This window comes from Oratosquilla oratoria, chromosome 31 (assembly GCF_046742065.1).
Source record: "Oratosquilla oratoria isolate Oo_2021 chromosome 31, ASM4674206v1, whole genome shotgun sequence".
NCBI lineage: Eukaryota > Metazoa > Arthropoda > Malacostraca > Stomatopoda > Squillidae > Oratosquilla > Oratosquilla oratoria.
Genome location: NC_134807.1, coordinates 22,586,219 through 22,603,400, shown reverse-complemented (window position 1 = coordinate 22,603,400; position 17,182 = coordinate 22,586,219). Strand labels below are relative to the sequence as shown.

Here is a 17,182-nt window from a genome sequence, read left to right as displayed (position 1 = left end):
GAGTATTGCTCCCTTCTTGTATACTGCAAACAGGTAAATACAATTACCTTAAAAGTGGCAGTTTGCCGACAAGATTGACGAGATATACACCATATGAGGACGGAGCCTTTATTTGTACGACGTTTCGCTTATTACAGCTTTTTCAAGTACTTAAAAAAGCTGTAATAAGCGAAACGTCGTACAAATAAAGGCTCCGTCCTCATATGGTGTTTATCTCGTAAATACAATTAGGCAAATGCACCAACACACACGCACACACTAGCTGAAGATAGGTATGATGTTTGGAGAGCAAGACCACACGGGTGCTTTTCCTTTCCTGTATACTACAATTTGGGAAAAACACCGACTCTCTCTCTCTCTCTCTCTCTCTCACACACACACACACACACACACACACACACACACACACACACACACACACACACACACACACACACACACTATCTCCAGCATGTCAGGCCCCCTTCTCATACTTAATATCCGTAGAAAAAAGATAGAAACTGCTCAGAACTTTTATCGGGTCACGGCGCGTCTAAAGAGCCATAGCTAGCTGGCTGGCTGGCTGCTGGCAGTTCGTTGGTGCGGTAAAGATTGCTGTGACTTGCTACTTATGTGTACTCTCATATTCATGATGGTTGACCGACCCATGGGTGTTTATCGATCTGTTGTCATCCTGGCTAAAACTGTCATGAGTAAAAGGTCAGGTGAGGATGGCCGTGAGTTGCCAGCAGCTACAACGGCCGCCTCCACCGCTCAGCCATCCATCCATCCATCCATCCATACATCCTCAGCTTTTCCGAGTCCTCGCTGAACTGAATCTGTCGGCCAGAGGAGCTTGGCAGGTGGGCTAGGCATGGCACGACATGGACCCGACTCTCTGCCATGCCTACGTTCTGCCGTCGCCGTCGTAACGGCCGCCGCTGCCGCCGCCGTCGCCGGTTCTTCCACGGCGAAGTCACTTGCACATGAAAGACATGAGTCCACGACTTCTTGACGGAGTCGGCCCCATTAGCATCGGCATTTGGTTGTGGTGGCTGATGTGGATCTGAAACAAACACATGCATCCATACGTTAGTTACACGGGCCTCCTTTATCTATTAGTATCATCAACTTCAATTACCTAGATCCAGTTGTTCACCTCTTCATTATTCATTTATAAAAAAGTAAAGATAAAGTAAGCACGCACTAGGATGAAACGGATCTGCTTTGGAACATATGATGAGTGAGTGTGGTGGGCGTGGAAGAGGACCTTTACCCTATCACTCGCCTTCAAAGTCCATCACATCACGTCAACCAAAAGGTGGAGCCCCGAGTGGATTGCGCTCGATCAGCTTTTACTAATTTCCCACAATTTTTCACATTTGGCCAATTCAAGAATAATAGTTGTCCAGCATCACCTTTCAAGTTTCAAGTGATGGTTTTAAGAACTTGAGGTTTTTTGTTAACGTTCGAGAATTAATTTGGGCTCCTTCTCTTACCCTCTCCCTCCTTACCTCCCTGTTCTATCTATCTTCGACTCTTCTTTTTGTTTCTTTCTAGCAGTTCGGTCTCTCATGCTTAATCCATTCCTCCCGTCCACACACTACACTCTCCATCTCCTCTTAGATCTTCCTCATTTCCTCCTTCTACACTTGCGCACTCTAACAGTGTCCTCCCCTGCATCCCAACAAAACTCCGCTCTCCCTTATCTCCATCCATTCTTACTCTCACTCTCTAGACTTAACCCGTATGCATTCATGTATTCTCTCTTCCATCTTCCTTCATACGGACTGAGACATTCCATATCTAACGCCTCCCCTTTTTTCAAGTTTTCATATACTCATTAATTAATTTATTCCATTTATTTGTTTGTCCATTTTCTTGCCGCACATGGAAGCATGCCTTGGCTGGCTACCCCTCTTATAAGGAGGAAAAAGCCCTTGGTGTATAAATAATTAATTTAATTTATTTGCTCTCTAAGTCTCACTGTATTTCATTAACGGCGCTAGCCTACCTTCCTTATGAGGAACAGAAGAACTTAAGAATGAAGGACACTGCAAGCAACCATGAGGCCTACACAAAGCAATTCCATGTCCCTAACCACCTGTCATCCCCATCCATAAAGTTGTCTAACCGTTTATTAAAACAACTGATAGCTTCAGCGCTCACTACATGGTTACTCTGTTCCATTCGTTGATCACCCTGTTAATATACCAATTCTTGCCTATTTCATTCTTAAATCTAAATTTGTCCAGTTTAAATCCATTACTGCGAGTCCTGCCTTGTTGTCTTAATAGGGTGACCTTGTTTGTGTCACCCTTGTTAAGCCTTTGATCCACTTAAACACCTCTATTAGATTACCCCGCACTCTGCGTCTTTCCAGACAGTGTAAGTTAAGGTGCCTAAACCTCTCTGTGTAAAGTAAATTTCTGAGCCCATGTATCATTTTGGCCATTCTCCTTTGTATTAATTCTAGTGAATTGGTGTCCATTCTATAAGATGGAGACCAAAACTGTATCGCATAGTCAAGATTGGGTCTAACGCTAGATAGTTTGATAATTACCTCTGCACTTCTATTAGTAACCGTCCTAGCAATGAAACCTAATGCTCTGCTTGCTTTATTCCTGACGCTAATGCACTGTTTCCTGGATTTAAGGTCCGGACTCACTAGAGCTCCCAAGTCTCTCTCGCACTCAGTTTTCTCTAAAAACGTGTTATCTAAGCTATATATATTTTCGGGGTTGTGTAGCCCTACGTTTAACACGCTGCACTTTGAGATATTGAAGTTCATTTGCCATTTCACCGACCATGTGAATAATTTAAGATCGTCATGCAGAATCTCGGCGTCGTCTCCTGACCTAATTTGGCGTCCTATTTTAGTGTCGTCCGCAAACTTACTAACAGCACTATTAATCCCATTGTCCATGTCGTTTATGTACATAATGAACAATAAGGACCCAAAACCGAGCCCTGGGGGACCCCACTAGAAACAATCCCCCATTTGGATTTTACACCATTTATGGTGACCCGCTGTTTTCTGTCATTGATCCAAGCTCTAATCCATTCTAACACTTTTCCTCCTATGCCATGGGCTTCGATTTTATTTAGTAGTCTCTGGTGGGGCACCTTGTCGAACGCTTTGCTAAAGTCAGGTAAATAACATCGTAAAGTCAAGGTAACATCGTAGTCAATGTAAATAACATCGTAAGTCAATAATGATTTATTTCATTTCATTCATTTATTTCATTTATTCTTATTTTAATTATCTGAATACAGTAATCCCTCTATAAATCGGATCAATTGGGGGGAACCCCTTGTCGAAATATCCGAGGATCTGATTTATCCTGCTACACACGCAAAATCACTAAAACACTTTTTAGCATCCAAACTTAATATGTATACTACAGATAATAATTGTAATTTTAAACTACACTTACCTGTATTTATGTATGTTACTTCTATGCTCTGTCATCAAAAATAACTTCTGGAACCTTGGGTGTAGTGACGGGAATTGTTGTTGCCAAGTTCTCTGTACTTTCTGCTCGAGAGATGCTAGGCGTGGTGGTCCTGGAATTGCTTTTCCATGAAGGTGGGTCTGACACGATATGGAGACTGGCTGAAGAGGTGGATTGCATTGAAGAGGTGGATAACACTGAAGAGGAGGACGAAATTGACTCCTCAGACTGTGTGCGTTGCCTCTTCCATGATAGAGGGACAGTGGTTTGAAAAATGAGATTTTTTGTTGAACCTGCTTTGCATCCTGCAGCTTGAGAATCTTCATCCTCATGATGCGCAGCCCCTCATAGTGTTCAGCCAAGGGCTCTCCAACATTATCGATGAGTCTGAGGCAGGTTGAAATTGCTTCTAGCCCAGCTGCCAGAGACGGACCCCGCTGCGCACCTGTTGCCTCTTGTTCATCTTTTTCTTCTTCCTCCGGTTCATTCAGCAAACTGACAACTATCTCCTCGTCAGTCATGTAGTGGTAACCAGGCACCATCTCCTCCTGCTCAATTTCACACCTGTCCAGCTTAATGCATCATGTCCACCATCCTTGAAGTTTCAAGCCCCTCAAAATCATTTTTGCCTGCTGCTGGAGTTTTAAGGGTCCTTAGTAGCTTGCACCAGCCATTTCTGAGAGTTGACCGGGGCACCTTCTTCCAAGCCTCAGGCGAGTTGAATATCGCATCTTTCACTGTGTAAGTCGTGAAAGTTTCTTTTTTTTCTTGGCTATGGAGTCAATACACCCTGGCTCATCCATCCCACCCTCAACCTCAGGAAGGCACTGCTCGAGGAACATGTTCCTGTGGTGTCTTTTGGCACTCTCAATGATGCCTTGATCCATGGGCTGGATCATCGAGGTAGTGTTGGGAGGGAGGAACAATGTCTTTATGAAGCCATCCTTACTACAAAGTCTGGATGGTGATGGGTGAGCTGGGGCATTATCGAGAATTAGGAGTGCCTTCACTTCAGATCTTATTCCATATTTAGCTTGGTGGTCCCTTACACCCGGGTCAAAGTGCTGGTGAACCATTCTTCAACAATGTCCTGGCTGAGAGAGCCCTATAATACTCCACTAGCAGACTGTTCATGATGTCCTTGATAGCGCAAGGCTTCTTGCTCTTGCCGACAATCACAGGTCTGATACGATGTGAGCCGTCTGCTTTTCCACATACCAGAATTGATAACCGCTCCCTCATCACTTTGTGTCCTTGAAGGTTTGGGTGTTTCTGGGCAAAGCACGCCAGAATAGCCCAGTCTCGTCAGCATTGTAAATCTGAAAATCATGTCTTTCCTTCACCATCAACTCGTGCAATTTTGCAATAAAAGGGGTCCACAGCACTAGCATCATCGCTCAGCAGCTAGTCTGTGATTGCTCGGTTCTCGCCTCCTAAACCGCTACAGCCAGCCATCACTGCACTTAAAATCTTGGATCCCAAGGTGGTTTGCTAAGCGTTGTGCAGCATTTTGAATGTCCAGGCCTCTCACAGGAAGCCCCTCAGCACGCTGCTGCACGTACCACTTATAAACTGTCTCGTCTAAGTTTTCATGGTGGAGTTTTCGTGAGCGAAATAATTCCTGTGCTTTTCCACCTTCATTTTTTTACCACCTCCCTTATCCGGTCATTGGCCCGCAAAATATCATGGAGAGTCGATCTTTTAAGGTCGAATTGGGTTATGAGGTCCCCCCTCTTGGTGCCTTTTTCACACAACTCGATCACCTTCAATTTCTCACTCATGCTGAGACTTTTCCTCTTTCCTTTTCCGGGCGATGTAGAAGGCACAACACTAGCTTTGGAAGCCATCACAAAGTACAAATAGGGCAGCGAATAACACAAATGAGGATCGGCCAAATGACTGTATGTCCGATTGGTAGGGTGGCACAACGTAAACTACCCAAGGAGCAACGTGCGTCAGCGTGGGTGGCTGGTTTGGCGGGATACTATACCGGATATCCGCCGCATATATCGCCGCCGTCCGATTTAGATAGAAATAATCCGGTGGCTATATAGAGTCCGATTTACCCGATATCCGACTTACACATATCCGATTTATAGAGGGTTTACTGTACTCATTAATCCATTTACCATTATAATTTTCTGACCACTCCTGGAAACATGCACGTAAATATGATGATAAAACTGTGGCTTGCTCACCGTGCACGGGGGCTGGAACCATGGCTCGCCGTCGATCTGCATGGGGAACTTCTTGCGCGTGCGTATGACGACTGAGGAACACTGGGCCAGGCGTCGGCCGGACCCGCGTAGCCCAGTTCGCACCTGCCCCATGTGGAGGCAGCTCTCGAAGCCGATCACCTCGATCAGTTTGTCACCGATGTCTGGGAGAGGAAGGTTGGAACTATAAGTCAACTCATTCCATGGTATTGACAAAGGGGAGTAAAACATATTGATAAAACATGAAAATAGTAATAATGATAATAATAATAATAATAGTAATAATAATAATAATAATAATAATAATAATAATAATAATAATAATAATAATAATAATAATAATAATAATAATAATAATAATAATAATAATAATAATAATTATATGGTTTAACGTCACAAATTTCTCCCATCGGAAGGCTAGGATGTTACCCCTCAAAGAGGACTTTGTAGTGTGGAATTTAATGAACCATGCCCTTGGTTCAATTTCGCCGGTGGCAGGACTCGAACCGCCAACCCTCTCAATCTTCGCCGGAAGTAACGACGCCCTAGCCCGCTCAGCCAGCGAGCTTCCAATAATAATAATAATAATGAATAATAATAATAATAATAATAATAATAATAATAATAATAATAATAATAATAATAATAATAATAATAATAATAATAATAATAATAATAACAACAACAATAATAATAATAATAGTAATGATAATAATAATGATGATAATGACAATAATGATAGTAATAATGATAATAACAATGATAAGCAAATAAATGAAATAAAATATAGAAATAAATAAGTTCAGATGACCATTGCCAAAAACCTATTGATTTCATATTCGTGTCAATTTATATAAAGAGACCCGAAACCGTAATGATTAATACATTCTCATTCGATTGCTCCGGGTGTTAATGTGATATTTCAAATATCTACACACAGGCCCGCTATTGTAATACACACAAGAGATACGTTCGTGTGTGTGTGTGTTGAGTTAACAGCGATACAGAGATATATTGATAAAGAACAATCTGTGATTATTTTAGAACTAGTCTAATTTGAGTACATACTGTGTGTGTGTGTGTGTGAGTGCTGAGTTAAAAGCGATACAGAGATATACTGACAAAATACAATTTGTGTTAATTTTAGAACTAGTCTAATTTGATTACATACGTATGTGTTTGTGTTTGTGTGTGTGTGTGTGTGTGTGTGTGTGTGTGTGTGTGTGTGTGTGTGTGTGTGTGTGTGTGTGTGTGTGTGTGTGTGTGTGTGTGTGTGTATGTTTACCAACATCCTTGTAAAGGGCACAACCCGTCTCGCATAACCCATTTTCCGGCACAAAAGGAAACGGGAACTCCCTTCTGAGGTCCTGAGAGACGCCAAGTACCCAGATAATAGTAATTACCTAAAAAAAATGATCGGCCTCAGTTATTACATACACAAGTAAATATCCAACTTTTACAAGTTATAGTTACAGGTCTTCTGTGCAAGACTTTAAAGACAGTGTGGCCCTTAGAAAACGTCTTTCTGCACTGTCTCATCATCTCTGTCGTTATATTAGTGATCTCTTATATATCAGCTAAGAAACTTGGGAATTAACTTGTTTATACTTTATTTTATTTTATCTTAATATATCTAATCCTAGTTTATTTATTTATTTATTTATTTATTTATTCAATTATTTATTTATCTATTTTTTTAGTAAGCCTAACTGATTTGGATTGCCAAACCATTTCCAAAATTACAACGACGAGCTCCTCACAATGACCCAGAAAACAATCGGGAGGTCGTCGACTGGAAGGCGCTGAGAACGAAATCTCGAACTCCAAGGATGAAGAAAAGTTTTACCTTGGATAGCCGTGCTGAGGTCGGCCGCAGTGAACGAGGACGACGAGAGGTCTCGATCTCGCTCCTTCTTCCTTCGAGGGGTCCTCCTCCCGTTCTTGGAGGCCCGTTTGGACCCCGTCTCGCCCCACATGTTGGACCCCCCGTGGGTGTACGGAATGTTGAGCAGAGCGATGCCTTGCAGTGAAGGTCCGTTCGCCAGGTCCAACGATATGCCGTCGCACTGTAAGTTCCAGGATGTGGCAGGAGGTCGAGGAGGAAGAGGGGGAGGAGGAGGAGGAAGTGGAGGGGAGGAATGTGAGGAGGAAGAGAAGGGAGGAGGAGGAGGGGGAGGTCGAGGAAGAGGAGGAGGAGGAAGTGGAGGGGAATAAGAAGAAGAATGTGAAGAGAAAGAGGGGGGAGGAGGAGAAGGAGGATTGGGAGGAGGAGGAGGAGGAGGAGGAGGAAATGAAAGTGGAGGACGAGGAAGAGCGGGAGGAGGAGAGGGGGAGAGGGAGAAGAGGGAACAGTGGAAAGAGTGGGAGGAGGAAGAGGAGGGAGTGAAGGACGAAGAGGAGGAGGAGCGGGAGGAAGAAGAAGAGGAGGAGGAATGGGATAATGAAGAGGAAGAATAAGATGGGATAGAAGATGAGGAGTAGAAGGAGAAGGAGGAACGGGAGGAGTAGATAGAGGAGGAGGAGGAGGAAGAAGAGGAGGAGGAAAGGGGGAGGAAGAGAAGCAGAAGAGGGGACGGGAGGAGTGGGAGGAAGAGGCGGAAAAAGAAGAGCACGAGGAGAAGGAAGGGGAGAATGAGGAGGAGGAATAACCGCAAGAGGAGAAGGAGGAGAAAAGGAAGAAAAGGAGGGGAGGAGGAGGAGAAGGAAGAATAAGAGCAAGAGGAGAGTGATGAGGAGAAGGAAGAGGAGAGAGGTGAGGAGGAGGAGGAGGAGAAAGAAAGAGGTGGAGGAGAAATGAGGAAGAGGAGAAGGAGGAAGAATAAGAGCAAGAGGAGAATGAAGAGAAGGAGGAGGGGAGAGGAAGAGGATGACAAGAAGGACAAGGAAACGCAATGACATTATCAAAGAAAGGTCAAGTCAGGGATTTCGTCAAAAAAAAAAAAAAAAAAAAAAAAAAACAGCTTTTATCCTTGGGGGACAATATCACACAAAGTTCGGGGTCACAGTAAAGAATAGATTTAAGGAGGGTACCAGGAGGGAGGGATGACAAAAGTTAAAAGTGATAAAAGTTACTTTCTTATTATCATCTTTAAGGTTAGACTATTAAGTAATGAGGGAACAAGACCCAACTAGCCCATGTAAGCATGTGGGGTGAGTTAAATGTCAACTACAATAGTAATAATGATCAAAGCCATGTATACCAAAAGCCCTTTTCTCGTTTCAAAGAGTGACATTTGAAAAAAAAACAAAAAAAAAACAGAAAGGGACAGCAAATCCTTGAAGGATGTGTGTGTAACTCAGATGTTCATAGAACGGCAGAGCCCTACAGTGAAATTTTGAGAAACTGGAAGGCAATTAAATATTAAACTCTTATTCCAATATGTACTGAAAAAAAAAGAATATATATATATATATATACATATATCTATATATATATATATATATATATATATATATATATATATATATATATATACCGTATATTTGTGTGTATGTGTATGTGTGTAAAAAAAAGAAAAATATCATCTCTGTACATGATCAAATTTCATATTCTAACAAATAAAAAGTGTTGATCTGCAAGCAACTACTGTTCTATATGGATATATTTACTCTCAATCTCTTCGTCCGCATTAGACCAGGGCAGTAGGCGGGAGAAAGGGATGGCCCTTCATCCACAAGGAGCTAAGATTAAAGGGAGTAACAAATATGGGTTGGATGGGTGTGGGATAGGTGCAGCCCCTTGGCTGGCTATCGCCCTTGCAAGGGGAGAACAGGTCTTTTGGTATACAGATAGACACCGTAAGGGGTTATTACACTGAGCTGTTTTTCCTCCGACATCCTACCTTCAACCTCCATTTGAATAACTAGTATATGGCTTCGTTTACGCAAATCTAGACTTCTCGAAGAACATTTCAACAGTATGTCTAACATTCGGATAGGTTTACAATATCTTAATTCACCATTCAGCTTTGCTATATATGACGGAAAGATAAGTTTGATATTTGGAGACTTGACAAATAAAATGTAACCGAAGTCGTTTTTACTCAAACGAACACTCAACTGTCGGCGTTGGTGAAGCCTGTTGAAGAAGCCCAGTGTGATAACTCCTTAATTAGGAAAGAAATAAAAATTTAAACAGGGCGTACCATAGAATAAGGACTCACCATTATGTCAATGTTTTCATGCAGGTTCTTGCACGATGCGGCGAACGTTTCCGAAGTCGCGTATTCAAAGTACCACAACTTGTTCTTCATTCGGCTGTTGAACTTTTCTGGATTCCTCTCGCGCTCCACATGGAACTTCACACAGATTGCTGCATCCTGGAGGACAATACGAAACAAAGAACTACTTTACAGGTGCAACATGAATTTAACAACAACAAAAAACTGAATTAGGGTAATTAGAAAAATAATCACGACCGAAGAATGAGACAAGAATATTCTATTCGTTTCATTTTTTGGGTTCTGACAAGTCACCTCTGGGTGTTTACTTACAACGCCAATGCTGAAGTAGTTGTTGATGATGTTGTAAGGGATCTTGTGCACCGGGGACCCATCCTGCTCTTGGGGAGTCGCCTGCTCCGACACCTGAATGTGCCAACGGTCTAGGAGAGTGGGCGTTGCTCTTTCCACCTTCTGCTTGTTGGGGACACCATCGTCGACACCGACATGACGTCATCAAGACCACGCGCACGTCGGCCACAGGAGAGGGAGGAGGAGAAGGAAGAGGAGGAGGCGAGCATGGATTTATCCGTTTGGAGGGAGGAAAAAAAGAGCCTCAAACAGGTCAAGTAAAGCCAAGAACTAGTTTACTGTTTCGGTAAGAAAAGGAAGATAACGGCGTTGGTGAACTTTCAGTTCTTTGAGTGAGGTGTTGATTATATGGGCAATATGAAATATCTTTAACAAAGACTAATATAAACTAGATAGTTTAATGTTATTCAAGCATAGACATGTGATGGCTGAGCAAGTCCTCCACATGTAATGAAATACATGCAGTATCTGCTAGACCAAAGGTGGGCAAATTTTTTAAGTGCGGGTACAAAAATCAGCCAAATCATTGATACAAATTTCTCTCGAGTGCCAACAGAGTAACATAAATGATAGGCCTACACTCGAGTATGGGCTCCCTCGTCTTCACCTCCGAGGGCCTCGATCCGCCACCTAGCGCAGCATGTGATTACTATTGGTCATACAAAAGATTAGTTGTTGTTATTATCAAGGTGAGCTTTGGATTTCGCGTGCCAGGTTTGGCACGCGTGCCAAGGATTGCCCACCCTGTGCTAGACGTTGGTTAAGTTAGAAGTAAAATTTCCTTGTATCAGTTATTTTTTTCTGGGGTTTGCAGGATTCATGCCTGCCCGGCCCTTAACCTTCAGGTGATCCGGAGAATCTACTGTTGATGTTGGTTAGCTTGCGTCAGTGGATGATGGCATTGGACTTATGGTCAGAATATTGATCAACCTACCCAACTCACCCTCCCCTACTTGGACTCGCGTCAGAAGTCCTCTACCCGGGTTATGTTATGGTCGTGTCTGTGTGCCACCACTGTGGAATACCCTCTGCAAATGAGTGGTGACCGGTGGCTCTTATGTCTTTATTCACTTGATTATATTAATTCTATGATAACTAGTGAGTGCAGACACGAGATATTTAATCATCATGTGGCATACAGTATCAAGAAACATGATAGCCTCTTCCATACAGTGGCGCTTACGTAGAAGTCATGAGGAGCTACTGGGTATACGAGGATGCCGAAGTCGGCGTCCTGGTTTTATTTATTTATTTTTTTGTAGTTATAGTTGAGTGACCATCGAGTTCTGTGAACTGGCTTGATCACGTTTTCTGTGTTATTATTACTCAGTGAAAGAGAATGAGTAATGCAGCAGTGACTTTATATTTTATTACGCAAGTATTGTGCTGCATTAATCATCGTACCTCAGGCATCCAGTGCTGCGCGGGAGAATTTGACTCGAATTGAAGAGATGGATGACAGGCTTTTGTCAGGTACTCCAGAACTCCGGTACCTATTGAATAGGCACGGCACCTCTGCGCCTGTTTGACCGTATGAGGGAAGGTGGGGTAGAACAGGGCAGGACTCGCCAGTAATGGTTATAAACTGGACAAATTTAGATTTAAAAAGGAAATAGGCAAGAATTGGTTTACCAATAGGGAGGTCGACGAATGGAATAAACTTAGTAACCATGTAGTAAGCGCTGAAACTATCAGTTGTTTTAAGAAACAATTAGACAACTTTATGGATGGGGATGACAGGTGGTGATGGATACGGAGCTGCCTAGTGTAGGCCGTATGGTCTCTTGCAGTCTCCTTCATTCTTATGTTCTTAAGTTATCTACTGCCAGTTCATCCTTCACTGTGAAAGGATACCTACGTCCCGAGGGAAGTCCAGTAGAGGGGAACAATAAAAGAGCGAACCATGAAGGAGATCTCATCGAAAGGAGGGGTTGGGGAGAAGACACCAAGTTCAAACTGTACATTGTCAGTGTATCACTGTATCACTGTTAACTAAATAAACCGATTTTGCTGTTTTTATTATTATTATTATCGTTATTATTATTATCATCATTACCATTATTATTATGATTATTGTTACTGCTATTATTATTATTAATATTATTATTATATAATTATTATTATGGTTGTTATTACTATTATCATTATTATTATTATAATTATTTTCTTTATTCTATTTATTATTGTTATTATTATTACTATTATCATTACAAGGGTACCCGAAAGCAGTCACCGACAGAAGAGGCCAGCAGGTAGGGTACTGACGGAAAGTACCTAATCTCTTAGATAAGACTGAATGACCCCCCACCCCCACCCCACTCATCCAACCCTGAGTGACACCCGACAAAGAAGCACACCGACTATACTACTGAGACGACAACAGAATAGATAATCAAGGACTCATGCTCACAAACAGTTCAGCAATCACTGATGACATGACAAAATGCAGATTTTTTCCTATTTTGGTACGATACTAAATTCTACTCTGCTAACGTGACGTTATCGATAAGGAGGAAAAAAATGTCGACAGTTCAATCGCACTTTCATCGTTTGGTTACACAACGGCTCTACCGAGGTTGACGAAAATAGATTGGGAGGGTGGTGGTGGGGAGGGGGTGAGTGAGATGCCCACAACCCATGATTGAGACGTAAATGAATGCGCAAGAGCAGTCCACACATTACAATTACTTGAGCACGCGCGGGCACACACACACACACACACACATACACAAAGAAAATTGCGTGCGCACGCGCGTATGAACACATAGTTGTAGAGACGGTCCACAGAAATCCTTGGTTGTTTCTTGATCAAGAAATCACCGTTTGACTGACGCTGCTATGGGAAGCCAGTCTCACCTTGAGGATTTTATGTAAACTTTCTCCCTCGTAGCCGCCTCCCCAGTGCAAGCAGCGCGCCAAATCGTTACCAGTCCCGAGGGGCAGGAGCCCTATGCTGGGGACTTTACTCCACTGTACCTTATCTGGAAAAGATGGGAGTGTTAACCCATTGAATACGATGACGGCTACGTAGGCGTCATGAAGCGAAAGTGAGTATATAAGGATACCAGCGTCCGTTTCCTGATTATATTTATTTTGTAGTTTAGTGACCCTCTTATTCTGTGAACATGCTTGAACAATTTTTCAGTGGTTACAAACATTCTGGGTGAAGGAGAACGAGTATAACAGTTGCAACTTTATGATTAATAATGCGCGTATTGTGATGCATCATCGTACATCAGGCAGCTAATGTACGCGCGAATATTTGACTCGTACACATCACACTCGTCTCAAAGGAGGAAACGGTCGATCTATCACAGCGTTTCCTAATCTAGGGTGCTGAAATCAATTCCAAGGAGTTCTGCTGGGAAGTATTGCGTTCTTACATTAATTTACCTTCCTAGTAATAAGATATTGGGGGGTGCTTAGACCTGACTACAGGGGCTTCCCTTAGGCTTGGAAAAGGTTAGGAAACGCTGGCCTATTGTGTTTTAGAATATACAACAATATTAAGTTCTAGTGAAGATCAGTATTTACATATGAGTTTGATGTAAAACACGGCATAGGAGTATAAGACTTTTAGATATTGTGGACATTATCGATATACTGTGTTCCGGAGTCCTTAACAATGTTAACTTCCGGTGAAAATATATGAATTATATATGATTTATATATAAGTTTGTTGGTAAAGACATCATTAGCCTCTTCACAAAATCAGAAACGGTCGATCTATGCGTTCCAGAATCTACAACAATGTGAAGTTCAGGTGAAGATCAGGATTTACACTGATATTACTGTCATTGGACGTGCTATAATGGTGAACCTATTACTCAGGCATGAATTTTATATATATATATATATATATATATATATATATATATATATATATATATATATATATATATATATATATCATCATCATACGGTACAGACTGGTTTTTGATATTTTATAAATGGCATATATAAAAATTGATGCAATTTATCTTATGCATAAATTTAGAACTAAATTAACCTAATAACTCATCGTACACGAAAGTAATATACAAGCTGCAGCACATCACAGCATAGGCTCATTTCACACGTATCGACTTTTCGCCGTGCGCCGTGCATGATATGGCGTCGTGCTCTCAACTAGTCGAGGTCGTGACGTGTGAAAGCGTCCATAGACACCCATATTTTTTCTGGAGAGCACGACGTCGTGTCGTGGACGGCGCACGGCGAAAAGTCGATGCGTGTGAAAACGAGCCATAGGACACTCACTACTCACCCATCTGCTCGAGGACCCAGCCTACGGTGCCATCGCCTCCGCATACGAAGACGCGCAGGTTCGGAACGTCGCGGAAGAGCTGGAGCCCCGTTTGAGGAATGTCCTTTGCCAGGTTAAAGACCTGGCGAGGGTTCAGGAGGAACTGCCGAGTGGAGGAGAGAGAGGGGGAGGGAGATGTCTGGGATCAGTCTGCGGTTCACTTCACTGCTTCTTTGGGATTATAATCTACTTTTCTGCTGTTCCCATTCTTAGTTTTTTTGCAGGATATTTGATCTGTTTACCTATTTATCTGTTTATCTATCTATCACCTTTCTATTCATCTATATATCTATTTATCTATCTACTTATCTATTTATAGATTTATCTATTAATCTACTTATCTGTTTATTTATCTATTTTTCTATTTATCTATTAATCTATTTATCTAATATCTAATTATCTATTTATCTATTAATCTATTTATCTAATATCTAATTATCTATTTATCTCTTTATCTATTTCTTCATTTATCTATCGGTTTATCTATTTATCTATTCATCTACCTATCTACCTATTTTGAGGGGGTGAGATTAACCAAGATATTATTGTGTAAAATAGTATTAACCCCTGACGTCAAAACAAAAACAAACAAGGTGATTATTTTTACAACCATTGCCTGCTTGTGGTATACAAAACAAGAAACTATCACAAAATAATGACGTGTGAACAATACTGCAGTAATTACCCTCAGATGTACGATTCTTGAAATTCAAATAGATACACTTTTCTATTACGAGGAACTAATTTTTGAGCCCCAAGTGCTTTTAAGAATGTGAAATTTACACCCATTTGTTGTTCATTTATGTATGATCCCTGATTCTTTCTCGGATGCATTAAATGACAACCCACTCGTATGAAATTTTCTTCGTGTGCGTTCTTCTGAAGCGTACAAGAAGAAGATGGAGAAGAAGAAGAAGGATGAGAAGGAGAAGAGGGACAAAAAGGAAAAGAAGAAGAAGAAGAAGGAGAAGGAGAAGAAGGAGAAGGAAAAGAAGGAGAAGCAGAAGAAGGATGAGAAGGAGAAGAGGGACAAGAAGGACACAAAAGGAAAAGAAGGAGAAGATGGAGAAGGAGAGGAAGAAGAAGGAGAACAAAGAGAAGAAGAAAAAGAAGAAGGAGAAGGAGGAGAACAAAGTGAAAATGGAGAAGGAGAAAAAAAGACAAAAAGGAGAGGGAGTAGGAGAAGAAATGGAGAAGAAGAAGTAGAAAAAAGAAGAAGGAGAAGAAGAAGGAGAAAAAGAAAAAGAAGTTGGAGGAAGAGGAGGAGGAGCAGGAGACGAAGATGGGGATGGAAAAGAAGGAAAAGAAGATGAAGAAGGAGGAGAAGAAAAAGAAGGAAAAAGCGAAAAGGAAGAAGAAAAAAGGAAAAAAAATGGAATAGAAAAGAAAAAAGAATAAAGAAGAAGGAAGAAGAAGAGGATGAAGAAGAAGAAGAAGACGAAGAAAATAAAAAACTTCCGACGGACAAAGTACAACACACCGCCTCACAGTGTACACTAAACCCAAGACAGTCAAGTCATTTCAAAATCACGCACACAGGCAAACACGTCAGAGCAACACCACAAAACAACATTCATATGTTAACAGTTAACATAAGGAGCTGAGATGGGAGAGGTTGCGGGGATGGAGGATGGAAGAACGGGTGGCGATAGTCACGTGACTTTCCCTTGGCTACCTTGTTTATAATGGGGGGAAAAGCTCTCGATATATATATAGATAAAATCTGCTAAATTATATGAATTGGTAATAAATGGAGCTTTCTACATCAAGAGGTGGAGGTGGAGGTGGTGGTAGTGGCAACTACCCCACAGATGTGCATAAGATGCGTCATCGAACTCCCCACCACCACCACCACCACCACCACCCCAACCCACCCTCCACATGACAAGAAGAGGGAGGGGCCTAGGAGATCTGAGCTGTAGTCAATATATATATATATATATATATATATATATATATATATATATATATATATATATATATATATATATATATATATATATATATATATATATATATATATATATATATATTGCCATGATAAAAAAAATGGGCCAATGCACATGGGACTACCGTCATGCCAGATCTAATTACAGATATGTTGTGTTAAGTAGGACATGAACGACGAGCATCTGCATATGTAAAGGGGATATGTCATGTACATGCTGGATATAAAAGTATGGTCCGGTATTTTTATCTGCATACATTTGTATCTATATATCTTCATCTTTCTTTTCTCTTTCTAATATATATGTATATATATACATATATATATATATATATATATATATATATATATACATATATATATACATACACACACACATTTATATATATATATATATATATATATATATATATATATATATATATACGCATATACGAGGAAATTCCGAAAGTAATGTCAATTTCTTTTTACTAGTAACTCAAAAAATTTAAGAGCTACAAGGACGGGAGTGGCATCCTTAAAACAAGCGGACGCTTTTGCCCCTGAATTAACTTCTTCACGTAATCACCCCCTTTTTCAATGCACTTTCGCCAGCGATGAGCAAGGGCCTGTGTATGACTGTCCGGAGAGCGATATGTCACATCTCTGTCGCCACTCCGGAATCGACAAAACCATCTCCTAACCGTGCTGACACCAACTGCCTCGGCTCCGCAAGCGTTCATCAAGCGCCGGTAAATGTCGATTGGTTC

At 41.4% G+C, this 17,182-nt stretch overlaps 1 protein-coding gene across 2 annotated transcripts in view; it reads right to left on the bottom strand.

The window, feature by feature from the left end:
- Positions 1-335: 335 nt before the first annotated feature.
- Dgk (diacyl glycerol kinase 1) overlaps positions 336-17,182 on the bottom strand; it is an 80,831-nt gene continuing 63,984 nt past the window's right edge. For both annotated transcript variants that reach the window (XM_076213419.1, XM_076213420.1), the window contains exons 15-21: positions 14,447-14,588; positions 13,039-13,163; positions 10,144-10,284; positions 9,814-9,969; positions 7,497-7,716; positions 5,633-5,814; positions 336-1,045 (exon numbers count right to left, since the gene is read on the bottom strand). In XM_076213419.1, coding sequence (XP_076069534.1) covers positions 956-1,045; positions 5,633-5,814; positions 7,497-7,716; positions 9,814-9,969; positions 10,144-10,284; positions 13,039-13,163; positions 14,447-14,588 — 1,056 coding nt within the window. In that variant the 3' untranslated portion in view covers positions 336-955. The remainder of the gene's footprint in view (positions 1,046-5,632; positions 5,815-7,496; positions 7,717-9,813; positions 9,970-10,143; positions 10,285-13,038; positions 13,164-14,446; positions 14,589-17,182) is intronic.